At 42.1% G+C, this 27,164-nt stretch overlaps 1 protein-coding gene across 13 annotated transcripts in view; it reads right to left on the reverse strand.

The window, feature by feature from the left end:
* PTPN2 (protein tyrosine phosphatase non-receptor type 2) overlaps window positions 1-27,164 on the reverse strand; it is a 111,574-nt gene that overhangs the window by 23,527 nt on the left and 60,883 nt on the right. For 9 of the 13 annotated variants that reach the window (XM_002713523.5, XM_051851451.2, XM_070050523.1 and 6 more), the window contains 3 exons: window positions 23,005-23,103; window positions 8,757-8,891; window positions 1,569-1,778 (listed from right to left, as the gene is read on the reverse strand). In XM_002713523.5, the coding sequence (XP_002713569.1) occupies window positions 1,569-1,778; window positions 8,757-8,891; window positions 23,005-23,103 (444 nt within the window). The remainder of the gene's footprint in view (window positions 1-1,568; window positions 1,779-8,756; window positions 8,892-23,004; window positions 23,104-27,164) is intronic. The other 4 variants (XM_070050527.1, XM_070050526.1, XM_070050525.1 and 1 more) reach the window with 1 other exon arrangement.

Genomic DNA, 27,164 nt, shown 5'->3' on the forward strand with positions numbered 1-27,164 from the left:
GATGCCGGCATCTGAAGTGGTCTCAACTGCAGCGCAAATATGTTTTTTTTTTTTCTTTTCTTTTTTTTTTTTTACAGGCAGAGTGGACAGTGAGAGAGAGACAGAGAGAAAGGTCTTCCTTTGCCGTTGGTTCACCCTCCAATGGCCGCCGCTGCAGCCGGCGCACCGCGCTGATCCGATGGCAGGAGCCAGGAGCCAGGTGCTTTTCCTGGTCTCCCATGGGGTGCAGGGCCCAAGCACTTGGGCCATCCTCCACTGCACTCCCTGGCCATAGCAGAGAGCTGGCCTGGAAGAGGGGCAACCGGGACAGAATCCGGCGCCCCAACCGGGACTAGAACCCGGTGTGCCGGCGCCGCAAGGTGGAGGATTAGCCTATTGAGCCACGGTGCCGGCGCAAATATGTTTTAAGTACAGCATATGGACAGAGTGGTAAAGTAATATAGTGTATATGTTAAGACTTAACCATTCTTTTTTTGTGGTTGACAGGTAGAGTTACAGACAGAGAGAGAGACAGAAAGGTCTTCCTCTGTTGGTTCACCCCCCAAATGGCCGCTACAGCCTGCGTTTCCTCCATCCGAAGCCAGGAGCCAGGTGCTTCTTCCTGGTCTCCCATGCGGGTGCAGGGGCCCAAGTACTTGGGCCATCCTCCACTGCCCTTCCGGGCCACAGCAGAGAGCTGGACTGGAAGAGGAGCAACTGGGACTAGAACCCAGTACCCATACTGGGTGCCAGTGCCGCAGGCAGAGGATTAACCAAGTGAGCCACGGCACCAGCCCATGACTCAACCATTAATTCCCAGATTTCATTACAGCTGTTACATCTGAAATGTTCTACTAAGAGTATCCTGCTAAGGTCTCTCGTGTGCTTTATTAATTCATCTGAGAATCTACTTTGTGCTAGCAGTCATGTTAGAAAGCATAAGAAACAAAACAAAACAAAATAGAAAGCATAAGAATGCTGAAATAAATGCAAGGAAGCATAGCTAACTTTTATGGGGACAGATAAGAGACTAACAGAGGAAAGCAGACACAACATAGGGCCTTAAAATTAAGGCTAAGAACTTTAGTTTCCTAAATTGCCCAGGTTATTGACAAATCTTAAAACAACCCTTAGGGGCATATATAGGAATCTCAGGAGAATAATATGCTTAACCTACTAGGCCACCATGCCGGTTCCCTAAACGTTTTTTTAATATATTGAATTCTCACAGCAATCCTTTCAGGTAAGTCCTGTCATTATCCCTTTTTAAATACAGAAAAAGAAATGAAGTGCTTATCTGAGAAAGAAGGAATTATATATTCTTACATGTGAACAAAGGGGGGGGAATCTATTATCTCTGTAATACAAAGCGACTAGGAGGAAAGGTCTTCCTGGGTGATCTCTAGAATCATCTTGGATACGAGATTTGTAGCTTTTTCCAAAAGAAGGCAGAAGTTTAAGTTCAAAAAACAGAGTTCTAGGAAATGACATCAGAACTTACTCTTGCTGGAAGAGAACAAAACAAAACAAAACAAACAAGCAAACAAAAAACCCACCAAGACTAGCATGAGATCCTAAGGAGCACTTACCAGAACAAGACAGGTGTCTACCAGAGAGAAGGTGCCAGAACGCCCAATGCCTGCGCTACAGTGGATCACCGCAGGCCCATGGTCAGGGTTCAAGGAGCCAGATTCTCTCACTTTAAACAAGAAATTGAGAAATGAAGCTGGTGATTCAGGGACTCCAAAATCTGGCCAGGTAGTATAATGAAAGTGGGATATTGTTCTGGTTTCACCACTCTAAAAAGTGAAAATCAAGGGAGGAGAAGTTAGTTCTAATCATCTTCTTTAAAAACAGAAAACAAAATAAAACAAAAAAGTACTTCAGAAAGATCATGTGTTTTTTAAAATGCTTTTAATACTTATGAACTCTTTGTACCATTTTTCCACTTGGTTTTTGCTAACTGCTTATACATATTAGGGAAGATTTTCATAGGGAAATTTGGAACATATTAATAGCTAACACATATAACACAGTGTTTTTAGGCCTGTTCTAAGTGCTCTTAGCTCAACTCACACAACAGTCTTGTTAGTAACTCATTTTCCAAATGAGAAAACTGAGGCAAAAAGTTAGTAAATTTGCTCAAGGTCACACACTAGAAAATGTCAGCATCAGGATTTGAAACAGCAATCTTGCACAGCACTTGAGTTTTTAACTACTAAGCTGTACCATGTATGCTACCAGCATTTTTTAAAAATTCATACGTCACAATGAGTGCTTTCTTCTTTTTAAAAATTTCTCCCAGCATAATTTTACAATCTTTAATGGTTTCCATTTTAAGAATTCCAAACTTTTTTTTTAAAATATACTTTTCCTTTTATATGGTTTGCTACACAGGCAGAGGAGAAACTCAAGAATTAAAGAAGCATCTTTATATTTTTATTTAAAATTGCTTCTCTAATTGCTGCCTTTTCCCATGGTAATAATTTCCAATCTTAAAGTTGTTTACCAACACACTAACTGCTTCCTCTCAGGCTTGCCTGGCACCACTATCACTTCCTGGATATTTCTGATGATCTTTATTTCTAATTTATTATGAAAATGTTTCTTTTCACCAAATTACCTTTTGCCCCAGGAGTACTTCTTTGTTTTATAATCTTTTTTTTTTTTCTGTAAACAAAACAGTGATCTTCTAATGTGTCTGCACAATTTTTCAGTTTTATTATAGAAATTTTTTGAAGGTAGGAGGCATTAAAAAATCTTGGTATGCTTTATGATTAAAAGCTGAAGGTTACTATTGTATAACCCATAAAAATTTAAGATTAAAAGTTAGTTCTCCACTTAAAAAATTGAGATTAAAAGTTAGTTTTCATTTTCTTTAAAGATTATTTATTTATTTATTTGAGAAGTAGGGTAGAGATAGAGAGAGGAAGAGACAGAGAGAAATGTCTTCCATCTATTGGTTCATTCCTTAGATGGCTGCAACAGCTGGAGCTGGAGTTTCCTCCAGGTCTCCCACACATGGGTGCAGGGTCCCAAGCACTTGGGCCATCTTCTACTGCTTTCCCAGGCCGTTAGCAGAGAGCTGGATTGGAAGAGGAGCAGCTGGGGCTAGAACTGGCACCCATATGGGATGCCGGCGCCACAGGCAGAGGTTTAGCCTACTACACCACAATGCCAGCCCCTAGTTTCATTTTTAAAGTTTTTTTCCATCTTTCAGGAGTCATTAAGACTAGATCTTAGATTTAATAATATTAGAACAAGGCTGCCTGTAGACAGGCAGCACAAGAAAATCTGGGGGCATTATGGAATCATTCTGTATCCTTATTGTGGGTGGGGTTACATAAATGAATGTGCTATCGTACAACTGCAATGCAGAAAGTCAATGTTAGTGTAAGTAACAAAATGAACTGAAAACATATATTCAAAATATCCCAAATTAAATCTAAACTGTGGTTTCCTTTGACAAACTGTAAGTGGATGGTTAACAAGTCAATGCCCACAGAGGAATTGGCTGAAGAAGTTGGTCCTTGTTTAGCCCAGGAATACAGTTAACTCAAAGCCATGTTTTCCTTTAAATGTGGTCTAAGAGTCCAGTGAATGTTCTAATGCCCAGTTGGTCCCACTCATCCCTTTCAGGCTGTTCACCTTACTACCCACACATACTCTGTGGCATCCTCAGTGACATGGCTGTGGCCATTCCATGCATGCCTTTCAAGTTTTCTTGGTAAAACTTTGCATTATATATACCATATTCTGGACAGAAATGTCAGTGGCTTACTGTTCTTTTTAAGGAAAAATCCAACTTACACTTTTTGAAGGAGAATTCTAAATTTAAACTCTTTGAATAAGGATGCAAAATTTGTTATATATATGCACAGAGGATAATCTGTGAGTTGGGAGTTACAAGACAATGGGGAACTGTTAGGTCTATGGCAATGTAAGCATATATCCTGTCTAAAGCCATTCAAATTCAGGTTAATCATTATTATAAATACATATGAAGATTATAAATTTTCTACCTATCATAAAAATCTAATCTACATAAAATATAGAAATAACGAGTACAATGTACATAAAAAAATCTGCAGCTCTAAGGCTCCAGGCCCAATTATTTTCACATTTCAGATGGATACACTGAAAGTATCAGGATTCTATTTCTTTCATCATGCCCTAGTTTGATCATCTGTAAATGGGATTAAGTAATAGTTCTCACCTTATAAGGCAGCTGTAAGGAATAAGTGAAATAATGAAAGTAAAGTGCCTGCTACATGCCAGCATGTGGTAAATACTTAAAAGATAATGGCTACTTGTAAAACAACTGAACTCACATTTGCTTTTGGTGCAGCTTCTAAAAAAAAATCTGACTGTATAAATGGTCCTATTTTCAATCTGTTCCTCCACATCTCAAGAATGGCTACGTCTGCCAACCCTGTTTCCACAAGATGTCAAATCTGTACCCTCACTGTCATAGCCTTAATTCACTGTGTCCCTTGTCAATTTTTGCCAGAATCAATGTCCATCCATGATAATATTTTTTCACTGCAACTCATTTTGGAAGATGGACAGACAGAACTCACCAGTGGAGTGACAGGAGTAACTAGGGATAGGCTTGCATTCTAAGCAGAGAGAAAAGAAATATACTGAGATGTAGGGTCCTCTGGGAAATAAAGTGTAAGTAGCAAAGTCTAAGTCTTTTGGCAGAAACAAATCCTAGTGCCTGTAGGAGATGAAGATACCCAAAAACACAAGGACTGAACTGGGTTCAGTCTTCATGATTTCTTCACAGGATATGGACTTTTTTCTCTAAATAATGGGAGCCACAGACAGGTTTTTAGGCCACACCTATATTTCAAAACAACTGCTGAGGTGTAGTATGTTTAACAATGTGCTTGGTGTGATGGCAGAGGGAAGTACGAAGTAGATAAGGATTCTATCTAAAGGGAGTTAAACACCTTATTACAAAGTCAAAATATGTATATACACACATGAAATGAACAAGTCAATAAAACTATAGTAAAATATAAAATATGGAAAGAAGTGAAAGGAGACTCATGGTGTTAGGAATGAGTATGTCATAGCTATGTTAGGAAAGACTTAAATAACAAATGGGTCAGGGCCGGCATTGCAGCACAGAGGGTTAAGCCACCTCCTGAGACACTGGCATCCCATATGAGCAGCAGTTCAAGTCCTGGATGCTCCACTTCTGCTTTGGCTCCTTGCTAATGTGCCTGGGAAAACATCAGAAGATAGCCCAAGTGCTTGGACCCCTGCCACCCACTTGTGAGACCAGGATAGAGTTCAGGCTCCTGGCTCTGCCTGGCCCAGCCCTAACCATTGCCATAGGAAGTGAACCAGTGGATGGAAGAGCTCTTTCTCTTTGTTTCCCCATCCCCACCCCGCCCAACTCCTGTAATTCCGCCTTTCAAATAAATAAAATTAATCTTAAAAAAGAAAACGAAAGAAATGGGCCACAAGGGGCTTCAGGATATAAATAGGCAGAGAAACGAGGAGGCCATGTTAGGTGGCATAAATGTTTAAATCATTTTGAATCAAGTTCCAGCTGAGTATCATAATAATTAGACACTCATCCTGTTTTGGGTAAATCTACAGGGACAGGGAAATAGAAGACAGTCAGCATTATAATAGTATTCCTGGAACTTGATAAACATAAAGCTGGCCAACAACATTACGGAAAATAGTGAAGGGCAACTAAAAAGAAAAATCTGAATGACAAATAAGTACTCTAGATGACCTCACATTTAAAAAACCCACACACTCTCCGTAGCTCAAGCCAGGAGCCACTTTGAAAGCAGAGATGGAATCTCTTCATTCAGGTCAAAAGTTCAAACTCCCAAGTGTCGGTAAGACACTATAAAGAGCTCTTGGTATAGTTTTGCTGCTCCAGTGAACAACAGGTCTCTGGAGGAGCAGGGCCTGCTTACACGACAGCTTTGGCCCCACACCTGTTAACAGATACAAGTCAAGCTCTACCGGAAGGAAACTGGTTCTAGATACCTCACCAAAAATCTGCAAGTAGAGGTTGGCTATTATTCCCCTACTTCATCATCATTTTCTCCCATTCCCTGTTCTTTCCTCCAACTGTCCCTGCCTCATGTGGTCCTTCCCAATTCATCACTATTAAGAAAGGAAAGAGATAAAATGACATAAGCTAGTGATTGTGGTTCCTGTATTATGTCTTAGGTAATGCCACAGTATTAACTGGCTTGGATTCTTAGATTAACCCGATGAGACAGATATGCAACTATCTTCATTTTATAAGATGATAAAACTGACACAGAAGCGAAGTAAGGAGACCCAAGTCACTTAGCCAGGTGTGGCAGAGTCAGGATTTAAACCCAGGCAACCTGGTTCGAGGGTCTATGTGCTTTACTAGGTGCAGTTCTGCCTCTCAAACTGAAATTTCACTCTTTTCTTTAGAAGACTCTTTGTTCTAGCTTTAGAACGTTCCTAATTCTTACTAAATATTGTTAAAGTAAAACATAAAATAAATCATTGCTATTTTATTACGGTAAATTCTAAACCTAGGCCAGCAAGAAATCCTGCAATCATTTCATTATACCAAATGGTTGCTAGCAACTAAAACACAATGGTTGGCCAATACACTTATGACCTCAACCTTAGAAAAATGTTTTAGAATCAGGAATATCCCTGAAAAGAACTGATATCTTTATAAAAAGATTTATCCTTAGGTCAGAAGTTAGGATATCTGCTTTTGACTTCAGTCTGTCACTTGATTAGCCAAATTATCTACAGAAAAAAAGTCCATTTAATCTAATGGATTTTAAAGTTTTTTTTTTTTTTCCCCCAAAAAGGAAACAGGGAGATAATAAAGAGTTATTTACCTACATTACAGAAGACTCTGGGTAAAATGATATATATGAGAAAATGTTTTGCAATCTAATAAAATATGCAAGTCATTCTACTTTTTATTTAAGGTATAATCAATTCTTAATTAGGAATGTTTCAGAAACAAGAAACCATCTACAGCCTTCACGTAAATCAATTTAGATTAGATGAGACACCTGGGATAAATACCAAGAGAAAATGACTCAGAGAACTGTGAGAAGCTTGTGGAAACACAATTTTGTTTCCGGGAATGAGCACTGATACAACCCAGTAAACAAATCCCTGCTGATGTTTCCCAATGCCATACACAACGTATGTAAATGGAATAGCTGATACAAAACAGAAAGTGACAGGATTTATAAATAAACACAAGCCTTTTAATTTTTAACCGTAAGCCATTTTAGGTGATCCAAAGATCACATAAGCTTATTTATGGGTGTCACGGGAAGCTGGGCAACATAAACCACCATACCCTGGGTCTTCAGGACATGGCATGTATTTGGGCATACCCTGTGCAGTGCTAAACAAGTGTTTCCAGAGACCAAAGTTAAAGGTACTTCCACACCTCTAAAAAGTAAGTGTGTGTAAAAATACAAGTCCTCCTCTTTCTGTGTTGTCTTTGTGATCACGTTAGTTCACTTAATGGTGATCACTTAGTGCTTGACTGAAACAGTAGTTCACTTTAGAGACTAGAAACACACCTGAAATTATTTTTGGCCAAATATTTTCATATTTTCTAGTCATCCAAGTTTTTATTAGCATCATACCCTTACTTCACATTTTCTAACTTATTCTTAATTATAGAACAAAAAAGGCACAAAAGGCAAATGTGAAAGGTTGGGGATGGAGAGTGTCTTGATCTCCAGCAGGTTCACAATCTGTCATGTGTATGAGTCTGAACCATGTACCAAAACCCAACTAATCTATTTCTGGGAGGGAAATCCAAACAAACATTTGAGACCATACATTTCACCATTTTTTTCTCAAATCAGTAAGGACAAATTTCTGTTTGGTGAATCATACAAGTCAGCAATATTTAGTAAATTGTTTTCTTGACTATTTTGCTACTCTCAACAGTAGTAAGTCCAGAGCTATTTTCTACAGGGAGTCTGTTCCAAACGAGGCGTTCTGCATATACATTTTCATCTGCTCTTTACCACAGGCCCAGAAAGGATGGTGTGATCACCTACACTTTACCAATGAAAGAAAAGGCTCAGGAAGGGTGAGGAACAAGACCAAAGCTCACCTCTCCTAAGTAACAGAGCTGAGATCTGAATCCAAGTTTGCCTAATCCTTAAGTGTTTTTAATAATTAACTTTCTTTTTTATTTTTTTTAATTTATTTATTTTTTGACAGGCAGAGTGGGCAGTGAGAGAGAGAGACAGAGAGAAAGGTCTTCCTTTTGCCGTTGGTTCACCCTCCAAAGGCTGCCGCAGCCAGCACGCTGCGACCGGCGCACCGCGCTGATCCGATGGCAGGAGCCAGGTACTTCTCCTGGTCTCTCATGGGGTGCAGGGCCCAAGCACTTGGGCCATCCTCCACTGCACTCCCTGGCCACAGCAGAGAGCTGGCCTGGAAGAGGGGCAACCGGGACAGAATCCAGTGCCCCAACCGGGACTAGAACCCGGTGTGCCGGCGCCGCTAGGCGGAGGATTAGCCTAGTGAGCCGCGGTGCCAGCCAATAATTAACTTTCAATCCTCAAATATCAACCGGAACTTCATGGTTTCTGGGGTGCCTTTAGAGTCCTAGAGACCTATTACATATAGGAACATATAAAGGAATGGTTATGAACAGACACTATTAGATATACTACCCCAATGTACATGCTGTACCAAATATCAAACCAAATAAAGAGTAATTTTGTAAACCATAAGAAGTCCAAACTTTTGGGCAAGAAAAGTCTTACATTGATATTTTCTAATTGTAGTAGATGTACTGTATAATATGACTTCACATCTTCTGACAAGAGCTTCACACTGAATCCTGTTTCTTTAAACAGCATCTCTCGGTCATCTGTTGGCCAGTACTGTGCACATTTAACCTAAATTTAAAAATATGTATTTTTTTTTAGTTTATAGATACTGTGAAACCATAAAAAATTTACAAGCACACCTCACACATACATGCTATGTTTTTTAAGTACGCAAACCTAAGAATAGTTATCACAATATTCAATACTAAAGAGTATTTTAATAAGATTAACACTTTATGAAGCTTTCTAAAATAACTTATAAACTAAGAAGTTAGATATTAAGTTCATAAAGATGAATTTGTCATTTTCTTTTTTTAAAAAATATTTATCTATTTATTTATTTGAGAGGCAGAGGCAGAGAGGAGTCTTCTATTCGCTGGTTCACTTTGCTTCACTCCCCAAATGGCTGAAACAGCCAGGGTTGTTTCAAAGCCAGGAACCAGGAGCCAGGAGCTTCATCCAGATCTCCCATGTGGATTCTGCTGCTTTCCCAGGAGCATTAGCGGAGCTGCATCTGAAGTGGAGCAGCCGAGACTTGAACCAGCACTATATAGGATGCCAGTGCTCAGCAGCTTAACCTACTTATACCACAGTGCTGGCCCTGAATTTGTCATTTTCAAAGTATAATAACCTATATTTTAACATCATATAACATTCATTTTCTATGTCTAAGAGAATAAAACTCTTGCCACAATCTTATCTTCAAACAATACTGAAAATGCTTTATTTTACAAGCATTTTCTACAAATACCTATGAATCTGCTACTAAATGTCGAGAAATGATATTGCCTTTTTACTAAAATTGAATTAGGGGAGAGCAACAGAAAAGGCCCCTTTACCTTCAGCTGTTGTACAGGTGAATATCCCTTTCCCAAAATGCTTGAAACCAGAAATGTCCTGGATGTTTTATTTTTTTTTTTATTTTGGAATATTTGCTTATACATAGTAAGATAATTTGGGAACAGGTGGGACTCAAGTCTAAATACAAAATTCATTTATGTTTCATATATACCTTATACACACAATCTGGAGGCAATTTTTTTTTTTTTTTTTTTTTTTTTTTTTTTTTTTTTGACAGGCAGAGTGGACAGTGAGAGAGAGAGACAGAGAGAAAGGTCTTCCTTTTGCCGTTGGTTCACCCTCCAATGGCCGCCGCTGCAGCCGGCGCACCGCGCTGATCCTGGCAGGAGCCAGGAGCCAGGTGCTTTTCCTGGTCTCCCATGGGGTGCAGGGCCCAAGCACCTGGGCCATCCTCCACTGCACTCCCTGGCCATAGCAGAGAGCTGGCCTGGAAGAGGGGCGACCGGGACAGAATCCGGCGCCCCAACCGGGACTAGAACCCGGTGTGCCGGCGCCGCAAGGTGGAGGATTAGCCTATTGAGCCACGGCGCCGGCCTGGAGGCAATTTTAATACATTATTTTTAGTGTTTTTTAAAAAGTATGTATGTACATATGTATGTATGTATGTATGTATGTATTTATTTATAAGGCAGAGTATGAGAGATGGAGAGAGAGACAGGGAGACAAAGAGACAGAGAATGCGAGTGGTAGGATGCCTGTGGGTGGTAGAGACCTGAGTATCTGGGCCATCATCTGCAGCCTTCCCAGGGATATTAGCTGGAAGCTGGATAAAAAGTGGAATGGCTGGGGCTCAAAATAACACTGATATGAATGCCAGTGTTGCAAGTGGTAGCTTAATCTGCTGAGCCACACACCAGTCTTGTGTGCCTGCATTTTGACTATAACCTGTCATATTAGATCAGGAATATTAATTTTCCACTTGTGGAATCATGTTAGCACTCAAAAATATTTGCATTTGGGTGGGTATTTCACATAGTGGTTTAAATGGTGCTTGGGACACCCACATCCCATATCAGTGTCTGGGTTTGACTCCCAGTTCCACTTTTTTTTTTTTTTTTTGAAAGGCAGAGTGGACAGTGAGAGAGAGACAGACAGAGAGAAAGGTCTTCCTTTTGCCGTTGGTTCACCCTCCAATGGCCGCCGCGGCCGGTGCACTGCGGCCGGCACACCGCGCCGATCCGATGGCAGGAGCCAGGTACTTATCCTGGTCTCCAATGGGGTGCAGGGCCCAAGCACTTGGGCCATCCTCCACTGCACTCCCTGGCCACAGCAGAGAGCTGGCCTGGAAGACGGGCAACCGGGACAGAATCCGGTGCCCCGACCGGGACTAGAACCCGGTGTGCTGGCGCCGCTAGGCAGAGGATTAGCCTAGTGAGCCGCGGCGCCGGCCCAGTTCCACTCTTGATACCAGATTCCTGCTAATGTACTCCCTGGGAGATAGCAGGTGATGGCTCAAGCATTTGGGTCTTGGCCACCCACATGGGAGACCGGCACTGAGCTCTTGGATCCTGGCTTTGGCCTGGTGTAGCCCAGACTACTGAAGGTATTTGGGGAATGGAGGATCTTTATCTATCTGTGTCTCTCTGCCTTTTGAGGAAAAAAAATCAGATTTTGGAGTATTTCAGATTTTTTATTTTTTGGATTAGAGATTCTCAACCTGTATTTGCCACAAATACTAATATGGAATTCAATTTTTGGACAAAAAAAAATCAGCTTCCCAAAAGTCAAACTATGAAGCCACCAGACAGAGATAAGGTGAAATAGTCATTTCATGAGGAAACAATACCAGGAAAACATCCTTTTAAAAAACAGCCAGTTCTCATCCTCCTCTGACTCCTATAAGAAATGAAAATGCCTCCAAAACAAATAAACACTATGGACTAATACTTCAAAAGCTGGTAAAAACCATTTAAAATTATTTAAAATTTAAAAAAATATTTTGATTTTTATTTGAAAAGCAGAGATGGGGAGGAGAGGGAGAGAGAGAATTTTTTTCTATGTGCTGATTCAGTCCTCCAAATGTCTATAACAGCTGGGGCTGAGCAAGGCCAAAACCAAGAGCCTGGAACTCACTCTGGGTCTCCAACATAGGTGACAAGTGAGTGAGCTATCACTGGCTGCCTCCCAAGGTACACACAGGCAGGAAACTGGATCAGAAATGGAGCCAGAATTTAAACCAGGCACTCCAATACGGAATATGTGCATCCCAGCAGTTGTCTTAACTGCTGTGCCAAATGTCCACCCCCTTGAAATTTTTTTTAACTGATACAAGAAGGGGCCAGAGTTGTGGTACAGTTGGTTAAACCATCGCCTGTGATGCTGGCATCCCACATAGGAGCCAGTTCATGTCCCAGCTGCTCTACTTCCAATCCACCTAACTGCTAATGGCCTAAAAAGCAGTGGAAGATGGCCCAAGAGCTTGGGCCCTGGCACTCAAATGGGAGGCCTAGAGGAGGCTGCTGGCCACTGTGTACATCTGGAGAATGAACCAGTGGATGGGAGATATCTCTCTGACTTAAAAAAAAAAAAAAAAAAAAAAAAGATGCAAGAAGTAAAAAAAAAAATAAATAAGAATTATAATGTCTCAGAAACAAGGTGATAGAAAACAGAAAAGAACAACAAACAGGACACACTGATTCAGAAATGAAGATTAACTATAAGGACAAGAATGAATAAATGTAACAGACATGCTTTAAGTGAAAAAGGAGGGAATTTTTAAAGTAAAATACAAATGAAGAGAGAGATGAACAGGATTAGAGAAAATGTGACAAAAACAAAGACAGGCAGGGAAAATCCACTTGTATAATAAGAGGACACAAAGAACAGCAACAAAACAAGTAAGAGAACAGAAAAGTTCAGTTTTTTTCTGTTAAAATAAAAAAAAAAGGAATGAAGGAAGGGAGAGTTGAGGGAGGGAAGAGAAGAAATGTGAAAACACATATTGAAAGACCACACCACACACTTGGAAAAAATCAGGATGACCAACAGTGAGACATATTTTGGTAAAATTAATAGTATGTGAGGGGCTGGCGTTGAGGCATAACAAGTAAAGCTGCTGTCTGCAATGCTGGAATCTCATATGGGCATCGGTTCAAGATCTGGCTGTTCCACTTCCAATCCAGCTCCCTGATAATGCTCCTGGAAAAGCAGTGGAAGATGGCCCAAATCACTGGGCCTCTGCATTTTCAGGGAAGCCTGAGATGAAGCTCCTGGCTCCTGGCTTTGGCCTGACCCAGCCCTGGCCGTTGCGGCCATTTAGGGAGTGAACTAGCATATGGAAGATCAACCTCTCTGTCTCTCCCTCTCTGTAATCTGACTTTCAAATAAATAAATAAATCTTGAAAAATAAATTTGGAGATACAGTATGTGGAGAAAAGGGGGGAAAATCCATTGAGTAGTGTAGGCAAAAAGAACAAGAGACTTAAACCTCACTAGAGAATGAGTTTTAGTTGGAACAAATGCAGAGACAGCAACAAAGCTTAGTAATGAATATTAAATACATACAGATGGCCCTCAGTATCCCTGAGTTCCATATCTTGGTTTCTACCAAGGACTAAGTATTTGGGGGAAAATACTGCATCTGTACATGTATAGCCTTTTTTGAATTTATAATAATACTGCATTGCTACTGAGCAATACAGTATAATGACTATTTATACAGTACTATTTATACAGAACTGTATTAGGTTTTTTTTTATTTTCATTTATTTATTTATTTATTTATTTATTTATTTTTGACAGGCAGAGTGGACAGTGAGTGAGAGAGAGAGAGAAAGGTCTTCCTTTGCCATTGGTTCACCCCCCAAATGGCCGCCGTGGCCGGTGCGCTGCAACCGGCGCACCACGCTGATCCGATGGCAGGAGCCAGGTGCTTCTTCTGGTCTCCCATGGGGTGCAGGGCCCAAGCACTTGGGCCATCCTCCACTGCACTCCCTGGCCACAGCAGAGAGCTGGCCTGGAAGAGGGGCAACCGGGACAGAATCCGGCGCCCCAAGACGGAGGATTAGCCTAGTGAGCCGCGGCGCCGGCCCTGTATTAGGTATTATGAATAATCTAGAGAGTGTATTTGTTACCAGCCTGGGGCCAGTCAGGGTGGCAATCTCCACTTGGGTAGGACAGCAAGGGGCTACAGGACTTTGTCTTAGAACTCACTGCTGGACTTCCAAAGCCCAACAATGGGCAAATTCTAATCACTTCTGTTCTGAGGCTAGTGTCCATTGACAGTCTCTGGGATCAATCAGACACCTGCACCCTCATAAAACAGATTCGTTTTGGTACATATCGCCACCAGCCTCCAGTAAGCCTGGTATGAAGGCTGCACAAGGCCTGGTGACTATGAGACCTAGTTTTAAGCCACCCAAGGTCTACCTAAGTAGCTGAGGGGCTGCCTCTATCTCCCCTCCTACAACCGTAACTGTATTCAGACAGCAAGGAATCACAGGACTGTTTTGGAACAGAGCCTCTGGACTGGTTTTAGTGCCCAGCAGAGTTCCGTGGTCATACACCAGGCATTATCATCAGTGGCTAAAAGGTACAGCATCAGGCTATGAGCCCATTTCATTGGCAGACAGGTCCTATGCCAGGCTTTTCTGTTCTTGGTGGGTAGTAGACTCCAAATGGCATTTATGGACATAGCACATAACCTGAGCCTACCATAGGCTAGAAATAGGCTTGCAGGGACAGACTACCCTTTTCAGATTATCCTTTTTTGCCTAAAAAGTCATACTGAACTGAACACACCACTGGCAGATTTGAAACAAGTCTGAGTTTGAGGAGCTTTCTAAGACTGAATGGGAGTGGGAGGGCAGCAGTGTGGCGCCGGCATCTGATATGGGCACCAGTTTGTGTCCTGATGCTCTTCTGATCTATGTCTCTGCTTATGGCCTGGGAAAGCAGTGGAGAATGGTCCAAGTGCTTGGGCCCCTGCATCCACGTGGGAGACCAAGAAGAAGCTAAGAAGCTCCTAGCTGCTGGCTTCAGATCAGCCCAGATCCAATCGTTGCAGCCATCGGGGGAAATGAAGCAGCAGATGGAAGACCTTTCTGTCTCTCTCCCTCTCTCTGTAACTTTGCCTCTCAAATTAAAAAGAAAAAACAGCCAGGCAATACTGAAAGATGTCAAATGTAACATAAAAAATCCAAAATGTGCTACAAGTATTGTGGCACAGATTAAACTGCTGCTAGAGACACTCGCATTCCATACTCGAGTGTCTGATTTGAGTCCTCAAGTACTCTATCGCTAACTCCCTGTTTACACACCTGGGAAGGCAGCAGATGATGACAGCCCTACTGTTGCAGGTATTCAGGGAGTGAACCAGCAAATGAAAGAACTCCGTTTCTGTCTCTCCCTCTCTGCCTTTAAAATATATAAATTTTTTTTTTAAAAATTGAAAATGTAGGGAGAAATGGAGCACAGCTATAAAGTGTTTTAATAGGATATATATTATGCATTTTTGTCTTTCCTTATTTCAATATAGCTTCTTATAGCCAAGTTTCCTGGTAACCACAAAGAAAGAACCTTTAACAGATTACCAAAATAAAGCAAGAAATCAAAGTACACCAGTAAAGAAAAATCACTTAACCACAAATGAAGATTGTAAGAGCGCAAGAAAGAAAGAAATTACAATAAAAATGCAAAACATGTATTAAATTGACAGTGGCAAGCCTTAGATGTCAATAATTATGTTAAATGTCAATGAACTAAATTTTCCAATTAAAAGATACAGAATGACCAAATGAATTAAAAATAGAACCCAACTATACACTGCTTACAAGAAACTCACTTTACCTGTAAGGACACAAACAGACTAAAAGTGAAGGATATAGCAAGACAAATTACACATGAATGGAACCCAAAAGAAAGCAGGAATAGCCATACTTTTATCAGATAAAACATTTTAAATCAAAAGCAGTAAAGAGAGTCTGGGAAGGTTATTATAATGATAAAAAGTTTAATCCAGGGCGCCACGGCTCACTAGGCTAATCCTCCGCCTAGCGGCGCCGGCACACCAGGTTCTAGTCCCGGTCGGGGTGCCGGATTCTGTCCCGGTTGCCCGTCTTTCAGGCCAGCTCTCTGCTGTGGCCAGGGAGTGCAGTGGAGGATGGCCCAAGTGCTTGGGCCCTGCACCCCATGGGAGACCAGGAAAAGCACCTGGCTCCTGGCTCCTGCCATTGGATCAGCGCGGTGCGCTGGCCGCAGCGCGCTGGCCGTGGCGGCCATTGGAGGGTGAACCAACGGCAAAGGAAGACCTTTCTCTCTGTCTCTCTCTCTCACTGTCCACTCTGACTGTCAAAAAAAAAAAAAAAAAAAAGTTTAATCCAGCAAGTAGAAATAACATGTAAGTACATATATACCCAATACTGAAGCACCCAAATAGAAGTAAATATTAATACATCTAAAGGGAGAGACAGACTCCAATAGTATGGGACTTTTAACACCCCACTTTCAGGAACAGACAGATCATACAGACAGAAAATCAACAAAGAAACAGCAGAGTTAAAATGTATCCTTGATCAGCTGGACCTAACACATCTATAGAATCTTCCATCCAATAGCTACAGAAAACATTCCTCTCAAGGCACATGGAACATTTTCCAGGATAGCTCATATGGTAAGTTACAAAACAAATCTCAACAAATTTACAGAAAAAAAATAGAAATTATAGAGTATGTTTTCTGATCACAATCCAATAAAGCTAGAAATCAATAACAAGAAAAACTGTAGATACTATAGAAATTAAACAACTTACTCTCAAGAAATAAAGATTAAGGAGGAAACTATAAAATTTCTTGAAACAATTGAAATCAGAAACACAACACAGTAACATCTATGGGATAGAGCTAAAGTACAAAGAGAGAAATTTATAGGGATCAATCCCTGCATTAGGGGAATAAAAAAAAAAAAAACAGATCTCAAAAACATATCATTGCACCTCAGGAAAAAAGAAAAACAAGAACAAATCAAATTCAAAATTGATAGACTGAGGCTGGCTCTGCGGTATACTAGGCTAATCCTCTGCCTGCGGCGCCGGCACCCCAGGGTTCTAACCCCGGTTGGGGCACCGGATTCTGTCCCAGTTGCTCCTCTTCCAGTCCAGCTCTGCTGTGGCCCAGGAGTGCAGTGGAGGATGGCCCAGGTCCTTGGACCCTGCACCCGCATGGGAGACCAGGAAGAAGCACCTGGCTCCTGGCTTTGGATCGGCCCAGTGTGCCAGCCGCAACGCGCCGGCCAGGCCATAACAGCCACTTGGGGGGTGAGCCAACTTTGGGGATGAGCCAACGGAAAAAGGAAGATCTTTCTGTCTCTCTCTGTCTAACTCTACCTGTCAAAAACAAAACAAAACAAAATTGGTAGACTGAAATAATAAGGCTCAGAGTATAAAAATTATGTAGAGACTAAAAACAAAATAGATATGAAGAGCCAGTTCTTTGAAAATTCATGGACACACAAACCTTACCAAGATTAAATCATAAGAAAAAAAAAATATGGAAAACAGACCAGTAATGACTAGTGACTGAATCAATAACAATCGCTTAGCCCAGGACGAGATGGCTTCATTAGCTAAATTCAACAAAAATTTTTTAAAAGTAGAATTAAATCCTTCTTAAATTATTTAAAAAATGAGAAGAGGAAAAAATTCTCCCAAATTTATTCAATGAGCCCAGCACTACCTTGATACCAAAACCAGATAAGGACACAATAAAAACATAAAGCTGCAGACCAATATCCTTGATGAATATAGATACCAAAATCCTCAGCAAAATACTAGCAAACTGATTCCAACACTGCAATAAAAAGACCATTCACCATGATCAGTGGGATTCATCCCAGGGATGCAAGAATTGTTCAATAAACACAAATTAGTAAATATGATACACAACAACAGAACGGACAACAGAATCCTATGATCATCTCAACAGATGCAGAACATCTGATAAAATTCAACATTCCTTCATGATAAAAAAACTTATCAAAATAGGTACAGAAGGAACATACTCCTATACTTTATATGCATACATATGGAATGTACCTCTACATATAAAAGGCCTACATTTAACAAGCCAACAACTAACATCATACTGAATGGGAAAAGCTGAAGCCCTCTCACTAACATGTGGAGCAAGACAAGGATGTTCCCTTTCGCCACCTGTATTCAACATAGACCTGAAAGTCCTAGCTAGAGCAACAAGGCAAGAGAAAAAAATTAAAGGGTTGGCCAGCGCCAAGGCTCACTTGGCTAATCCTCTGCCTGTGGCGCCAGCATCCCGGGTGCTAGTTCTGGTTGGGGCACCAGATTCTGTCCCGGTTGCTCCTCTTCCAGGCCAGCTCTCTGCTGTGGCCCAGGAAGGCAGTGGAGGATGGCCCAAGTGCCTGGGTCCTGCACCCACATGTGAGACCAGGAGAAGCACCTGGCTCCTGGCTTCGGATCAATGCAGCACACCAGCCATAGCGGCCATTTGGGGGGTGAACCAACGGGAAAAAGGAAGACCTTTCTCTCTGTCTCTAACTTTGCCTGTCAAAAAAAAAGAAAAAAAATTTTTATATTTCTTTGAAAGGCAGAGTTAGAGAGAGAGAGAGAGAGAGTCTTCCATCCACTGGTTCACTCTCCAATTGGCCACAATGGCCAGAGATGCGCTGATCCAAAGCCAGGAGCCAGTAACATCTTACCAGGTCTCCCATGTGGGTGCATGGGCCTGCTTTCCCAGGCCATAGCAGGGAGCTGGATTGGAAGAGGAGCAGCCGGAACTCTAACCGGTACCCATATGGGATGCCAGCACTGCAGGCGGTGGCTTTACCTGCTACGCCACAGCACTGGCCCCTACACTGTGCTTTCAATCCAGCTTCCTGCTAATGTACCTAAGTGGCAGTGAATGATGACCCAACTATTTGGTTGGGTGACCTAAATGGAATTCTTTGTTTCTGGTTCAGCTTGGCCCAGCCCTGACTGTTGTGGGCATCTGGAGAGTGAACCAGCAGATCAAAGATCTTCCATCCCCCACATCCTTCCTCTGATTCTCCCCATGCCTTTCAAATAAATAAATACACACACACACACACACTCACTCTCTCTCTCTCTCTCTCTCATACTTTTTAAAATGAGTATTGCTGTGGCATAGCAAGTAAAGCCACTGCCTGCAACACTAGCATCCCTCGTGGATGCCATTTTGTAGCCTAGCTGTTCCACTTTTGATCCAGCTCCCTGCTAATGGCCTGAGAAAGACAATGAAAGATGGCCCAAGTACTTGGGACCCTGCCATCCATGTGGGAGACCCTGAAGAAGCTCCTGGCTCTGGCCTGGCCCGGCCCAACTCTGACCATTGCAGCTATCTGGGGAGTAAAGCAATGGATGGAAGGTCACTTTCTTTCTGTGTCTCTCCCTCTCTCTCTGTTAACTTTGCCTTTCAAATAAATAAATACATCTTTAAAAAAGCATAGTGTTATATACCAGTAGTCAATCATCTAAAAAAGAAATCAGGAAAGCAATCCCACCTCCAATAGCTATACAATAAAATACTTGGGAATAATAAATTTAGTCAGAGGTGGAAGATTTTGATATTGAAAAGTATAATAATCACTAATGCAAGGAAATGGAAAGACATCCCCTATTCATAGATTGGGAGAATCAACATCATTAAATCGTATACACTACCCAAAGCGATTTACAGATTCAATACAATCCTTATCAAAATCCCAGTGACACTATAAAAAACAATAAAAAACACTACTAAAATTCGTATGGAATTGTGAAAGACTCCAAACAACTGAACAGATTTTGGGCAAAAAAGAACAATGCAGGACACATTATATTATCTGGTTTTAAACTATATTACAAAGCTACATTAATTAAAACAGCATGGTAGTGGCATTAAAAACAGAGCCATAGGGGCCGGCCTTGTGGCATAGTAGGTTAAGCTTCCACCTGCAACACTGGCATCCCATATGGGCACCGGTTGAAGACCAACTGCTCCACTCCAATCCGGCTCCCTGCTAGTGGCCTGGGAGAGCAGCAAAAGATGACCCAAGTGCTTGGAAGCCTGCTATCTACATGGGAGACCCAGATGAAGCTCCTAACCCTGGCTTCAGATGGACCCAGCTTCGGCTGTTGTGGCCATTTGGGGAGTAAATCATTAGATGGAAGAGCTCTCTCTTTTGTCTCTTACTTTCTCTGTAACTCTGCCTTTCAAATAAATAAATAAATAAATCTTAAAAAAATATATACCAATGGACAATGATATTAATATAATGTATACTTCTCCATTAAAAGAAAAATCTTGAAGATACAATTTTGGATGCTTTCACTATAAAGAAATGTTAAACTCTTGAAATGTTAAGTATATTTATCTTGATTGGATATTACAGAATGTATACATGTAATGAAACATCACCTAGTATCCCTTAAATATGCACAATTTTTACATGTCAGTTAATGGGTTTTTTTTTAAATAAAGGTGGACATGTTACAAAAGGTTAAGCTGCAGCATGAGATTCATGCATCCCATATTGGAGTGCCTGGTTCAAGTCCTGACTACTCCACGCTTCCAATCCAGCTTCATGTTAATGCATCTGGGAGACAATAGTGACAGCCCAAGTTTGTGGGATCCTGCCACCCTTGTGGGAGATCTGGATGGAGTTCTTGGCTCAAGGTTTCAGCCTGGTGATGCCTGTTGTAGGCATCTGTGGGAGTGAACTAGCAGATAGAAGATCTCTGTATCTGTGTGTCTGTCCCACTTACTCTGTCATTCTGCCTTTCAAATAAATATTAAAAATTTTTTTGTTCATTTACTTGAAAGAGCTACAGAGAGAAAGAGAGAGAGAGATCTTCCATCTGCTCATTCATTCCCCAGATGGGCTGCAAAGGCCAGTGCTTCTGGCAGGGGCCAAACACTTGAGCCATAATCTGCTGCTTTCTCCCAGGTCAACAGCACAGAGCTGGATAGGAAGTGGAAGCAGCTGGGACACAAACCAGCACTCACATGGGTAGCCAGTTATAGCCGGCAACTTCACCTGCTACACTGCAACACCAGCCCTAAAGAAATAAATATATGTAAATATAAATATATATATATATAAGGCTTTTTAATGAGAAATAATAGTAGGTATTGTAGTGCAGTGGGTTTAAATTGCTGCTTTGGATTCCTGCATCCCATTCAGTGCTAGAGTCCCAGCTGTTCCTTGTTTCCAATCCAGCTTCCTGCTAATGTACCTGGAAGGCAGTGGATGATGTCTAAAGCACTGAGGTCAGTCTCTGCCACCCATGTGGGAGACCTGGAAGGAGTTTCTGGCTCCTGGCTTAAGCCTGGCCCAGTCCCAGCAATTGTGGGCATTTGGGATGTGAACCAGCAGATCAAAAATCTCCCTCTCGGGGCCGGCACTGTGGCATAGTGGGTAAAGCCATTGCCTGCAGTGCCGGCATCCCATATGGGCGCCGGTTCGAGTCCCAGCTGCTCCACTTGCGATCCCGCTCTCTGCTATGGCCTGGGAAAACAGTAGAAGGTGGCCCAAGTCCTTGGGCCCCTGCAACCCACATGGGAGACCCGGAAGAAGCTCCTGGCTCCTGGCTTTGTATCAGCACAGCTCCAGCCATTGTGGCCAATTGGGGAGTGAACCAGTGGATGGAAGACCTCTCTCTCTCTCTCTGCCTCTTCTCTCTCTGTGTAACTGACTTCCAAATAAATAAAAAAAATCTAAAAAAAAAAAAAAAATCTCCCTCTCCTTCCTTACTTTCCTCTCTCCATCTCCATCATTTAGCCTTTCAAATAAATAAAATCTTTTTAAAAAATAGAGATAGAGAGCAAGCAAGCAAGCCAAAGCCCTTTAGAGAAATGGCTGGTTCCATATTTGGGGCAAAAAGAGTTCAGATGAGCTTAAAGTTTTGTCACCATTCTAGATAGCAAGAAAGCTAATAAACACTCTTAAATTTGTATTAAATAGATGCAGAGCCCAATCTAAAGAGATTTCTGGTAGCTAATGAAGGGATGATTTGACTACCAATAAGGATAATAACTGCAAAGGAGTGAAATTAATCAAATGTTTAAATCTGTAATAATTCACACCTTCCTGCTTCTCCCCATTCAAAAAGCTTTTTCAGGTTACTAATGGATGATCTGTTAAGGATCCTAAGGAATCAACTTTACTGTGAAAATCAGTTTTCCTATACTGTATGTAACCGGTCAACTTATCGAATAAGGAAGTGTCTCTATAGAATTATTTCAACAAAATTGAAGGACTGAATTAGGGTATCACCATTTGTAACTAATGAATTGAGGAGCTAAACGCTGACAAACAGTAGCTGCTAAAGTCAATAAAACAAAGATAATCAGACACTATGAGACTCTTGATAAACATAACACTTATGAAGCAATATTCCCCAAAAAGAATTAAACCTGAATCTTACTAAGTATTTGGATCCACCCATCAAAAAAATTGGTAAATTCTGGTGGCAGTCTTACCTTATTATTATGCTAGCTGTATTCCAAAATTAAAGGAATAAAACTTACAAATCATCTAGTTTGCAATGCTGCTCAAACTGACAATTTCAGCATCACTTTAATGGAGACCATGAAGAACCAGTGTAAATACAATGCTGACACTGCTGGAAATTCTAGCATGTCAGTGCCACTTCACATTAAAAAATCTGTACCATCACTGAAAACCAGCAACTCTAAATTTAGAAAAAAGTAAGAATTAGGATCTGAAGATCAGTACAAGATCCTAAAGCTATCATTAAAAAAAAAAAAAGATTCACTTATTTATTTGAAAGATTACAGGGAGACAGAGAACTTCCATCCGCTGGTACACTCCCCAGAAAGCTGCAATGGCCAAGGCTGTGCCAGGCCGAAGCCAGGAACCAGCAGCTTCACCTGGGTCTCCCAAGTAGGTGGCAGGTGCCCAAACACTTGGACCATCTTCTGCTTTTCCCAGGCCATTAGCAGGGAGTATACTGAAAGTGGTACAGCTGGGATACAAACTGGCACCCATTTGGGGTGCAGTTTTATCCATTATGCCACAATGCTGGCCCCTCATAAAACAATCATTTAAACATTTTTAGAATTTTCCAAGATTTTGGTAATAAGTGACAGAGATTCTAATAAAGTCTAAGGACTCCACAGACCTATGAACCACTACTAGTCAGTATTTATTCTATTATATTTATATGCTGGAGATTAAAGTAAGAAAGGAAAAGGATGTATTAGTTCTTCTGATGACCAGCTTCAGCAAGCAAACGTCAAAACTAATGAATGAACATCCCACAACAATGACATCTTTTTAAACAAATGATTCTATGAAGTACACTAAATTGTAACTAGTCAATATTACTCACCGATTCTTTCTCTACAGTTCGGTTTAGCATGACAACTGCTTTGGTCTTTTGCTGCCAAACCATGAGCCAGAAGTGGCAACACGTATTAGGAAGTGGACCCTGGAAGAACAGAGAAGATGGAGTAGATGATTTTGATTTTGGGTTATAAATGGTCAATACTGACTTTTACAAGTGGTCTTTAAAAAATTTATGAAAATATATATATATATTTTGACAAAACTATACATGGATTTCAAAATTTCTGTGCATCAAAAATAAACACCTTTTAATTTAAGTTTCCCAGTAACTTTTTGTACGAAAATTTTTCATTTATTCTACTTGAAAAGTAAAGAGAGATCTTCCATCCAATGGTTTACTCTTCAAATGCTCACAACAGCTGGGGCTGGGCCAGGCCAACAATGCTGGAGCCAGGAGCTCAGCCTGGTTCTGCTATGTGGGTGGCAAGAAACCAAGTAGTTGAGCCATCACTGCTGCCTCCCAAGGAGTACAAGAGCAGGAAGTTGGATCAGGTGGACTCAAGCCACTCTAATATGGAATGAAGGTGTATCAAGTTCTGAAAAATACCTGCCCCTCCACGAACTTTTTTTTAATGATTTATTTATTTATTTACTTGAATGGCAGAGAGAGAGAGAATCAATCTTTCTTCTGCTGGTTACTCCTCCAAAAGACTGTAACGGCCAGGACAGGGCCAGACTGAAGACAGGAGCTTCTTCCAGGTCTCTCACATGAGTGGTAGGGACCCAAGCACTTGAGCCATCTTCCACAACTTTTCTGGGCACACTAGCAAGGAGCTGGATCAGAAGTAGAGCAGCCGGCACCGTGGCTCACTAGGCTAATCCTCCGCCTGCGGTGCCTGCACCCCGGGTTCTAGTCCCGGTTAGGGTGCTGGATTCTGTTCCGGTTGCTCCTCTTCCAGTCCAGCTCTCTGTTGTGGCTCAGGAAGGCAGTGGAGGATGGCCCTGCACATGCATGGGAGACCAGAAGGAAGCACCTGGCTCCTAGCTTCAGATCGGAGGTGAACCAATGAAGGAAGACCTCTCTCTCTCTCTCTCTCTCTCTCTCTCTCTCTCTAACTATGCCTGTCAAAAAAAATCAAACAAACAAAACACAGGGCCATGCTGTGGTGCAGGTTTACGCCCTGGCCTGAAGCGCCAGCATCACATATGGGCGCCCGTTCTAGTCCCGGCTGCTCCTCTTCCACTCCAGCTCTCTGCTATGGCCTGGGAAAGCAGTGGAAGATGGTCCAAGTGCTTGGGCCCTGCACCCACATGGGAGACCTGGAAGAAGCTCCTGGCTCCTGGCTTTGGATCGGCACAGCTCCAGCCACTGCATCCATCTAGGGAGTGAACCATCAGACGGAAGACTCTGCCTCTCCTCTCTCTGTGTAACTCTGACTTTCAAATAAAATAAAACCAAAAGTTACAGTACAGGCAAGACTCTGCCCTAAAGAGAGTAGTTAACTTGGGATTTTGCATCTGATACTGTCCCTATTCACACTTTGCTTTTGTAGCAACAGCCGGGACACCAGATACAAAATTATGAGTGGGAGTATCTGGTGGGTCATGTTCTAGCTGTAAAGGAGGTAGGAGGCAAAGGAAATTTTATCTCCTTCATCTTCTATAGCAGAGAGGCCCTGCTTCCCAAGGATCATGGAAGTTCCATGGGAAAAAAGGAAGTTTGCACTTGTGAAATTAACAACAAATTTTGAAATGTAAGTACTAGTTTTTAAAAAATGTTCTGGAGGTCAGGGCTGTGGCATACTAGGTTAAGCCTCTGCCTGTGGTGGTTTGAGTCAAGGCTGCTCCACTTCTGATCCAGCTCCCTGCTAATGGCCTGGGAAAGCAGTGGAAGATGGCCCAAGTGCTTAGGCACCTGCACCCATGTAGGAGACCTTGAAGAAGCTCCTGGCTCCTGACTTCAGATCTGCTCAACTCCGACCACTACAGACATCTGGAGAGTGAGTCAGCAGACAGAAGACATCACTCTCTCTATCCCTCTCAAATAAATATATCTTTAACAAAAAAGTTACAAATATGAATAAGAAAAACTTCAAACATTCCAGAAAGGTAGAAAATCAATTCTTGAGAGTAGCCATTGCCAATGATATAATCTATCTAACTTTAACCAGTTCGTCACAGACTTTTCAGTCAATGTCATTAAAATAAGGTTGCATGCTCACATCTATCGTCATGTTTGTTATATTATGTTAACTCTCCATCAAGGTATCTGACCACGCAGTAGAACACACTTTGAAATCTCTACTATGAGAGTCAGCGCTGTGGCACAGTGGGTAAAGCTGCCGCCTGCAGTGCCGGCATCCCATGTAGGCACTGGTTAGAGTCCTGGCTTGCTCCATTTTGATCCAGCTCTCTGCTATGGCCTGGGAAAGCAGTAGAAGATGGCTCAAGTACTTAGGCCCCAGCACCCATGTGGGCACAGCTCTGGCCGTTGCAGCCAGTCGGGGAGGGAACCAGCAGATGGAAGACCTCTCTCTCTCTCTGCCTCTCCTCTCTGTTTAATTCTGACTTTCAAATAAAAAACAAGTATTTTTTTAAAAAAATCTACTATGCAGATAAAAAGTGGTGGATGATTGTTGCTTGGGAGTAGGGGGTGGCACAGACTGCATTTCTGCCATTGAATATAACATCATTCATGGGCCATACAAAATTATCAACTTAAAAGTAAGCCTGGTGGCTGGTGCTGTGGGGTAGCAGGTAAAGCCGCCCGCCGCCTGCGGTGCCTGCATCCCATATGGGCGCCGGTTCAAGTCCTGGCTGCTCCACTTCCAATCCAGCTCTCTGCTGTGGCCTGGGAAAGCAGTGGAAGATAGCTGAAGTCCTTGGGCCCCTGCACCCACGTGGGAGACCCAGAAGCTCCTGGCTTCGGATCAGCACAGCTCCGGCCATTGCGGCCAATTGGGGAGTGAATCAGCAGATGGAAGACCTCACTCTCTCTCTCTTTGCCTCTTCTCTCTCTGTGTAACTCCAACTTTCAAATAAATAAATAAATCTTTAAAAAAATAGAAAGTAAAATGAAAAATATGTTGGGCTCAAATTTTTTTTTTTTTAAAGTAAGTCTGCTATAGGCCGGCGCCACAGCTCACTAGGCTAATTCTCCGCCTAGCGGCGCCGGCACACCAGGTTCTAGTCCCTGTCGGGGCGCCGGATTCTGTCCCAGTTGCCCCTCTTCCAGGCCAGCTCTCTGCTGTGGCCCGGGAAGGCAGTGGAGGATGGCCCAAGTGCTTGGGCCCTGCACCCCATGGGAGACCAGGAGAAGTACCTGGCTCCTGCCATCGGATCAGCGCGGTGCGCCGGCAGCAGCGTGCCGGCCGCAGCGGCCACTGGAGGGTGAACCAATGGCAAAGGAAGACCTTTCTCTCTGTCTCTTTCTCTCACTGTCCACTCTGCCTGTCAAAAAACAAAATAAAAAAATTTAAAAAAAGTAAGTCTGCTATAGATTTGTTGAATTTCAAGTCCTGCCTACCAAATGATTCTGCAAGGCTTAAACAACCCCTGAGCTGAACATTCACCATCCTTGCTCTTTCTTTTTTTTTAATTTTCATCTATTCCCAATTTTTGCAAGTCTTTTTTTAAATATAACTCTGTTTAATATTTTTTTAAACTTTTATTTCGTAAATATAAATTTCCAAAGTAGAGTTTATGGATTACAATGTTTTTTTCTCCTGAAAGGTCAGAGTTACACAGAGCGAGGAGAGGCAGAGAGAGAGGTCTTCCATCTGACGGTTCACTCCCCAATTGGCTGCAACAGCTGGAGCTGGCCGTTCCCAAGCCAGGAGCCAAGAGCTAGGAGCTTCTTTCGGGTCTCCCAGGCGGGTGCAGGGGCCCAATGACTTGGGCCATCTTCTACTGCTTTCCCAGGCCATAGTAGAGAGCTGGATCGGAAGTGGAGCAGCCAGGACTTGAACCGGCGCCCATACGGGATGCCAGCGCTTCAGGCCAGGGCATTAACCTGCTGAGCCACAGCGCTGGCCCCGCATCCTTGCTCTTTTGTTTTTGTTTTTTCCATCCCTGCTTTAGAATTACCTTTCCCTAGTGGATGCTTGGAGTATCTTCCCATATGTATGAGGGCACTTTAAAAAGTTCATGGACTATTGAAATAAAAGATGTTTTGGTACAAAAATTTTGAAATAAATGCACAGA

This window comes from Oryctolagus cuniculus, chromosome 10 (genome assembly GCF_964237555.1).
Source record: "Oryctolagus cuniculus chromosome 10, mOryCun1.1, whole genome shotgun sequence".
In the NCBI taxonomy this organism is placed as follows: domain Eukaryota; kingdom Metazoa; phylum Chordata; class Mammalia; order Lagomorpha; family Leporidae; genus Oryctolagus; species Oryctolagus cuniculus.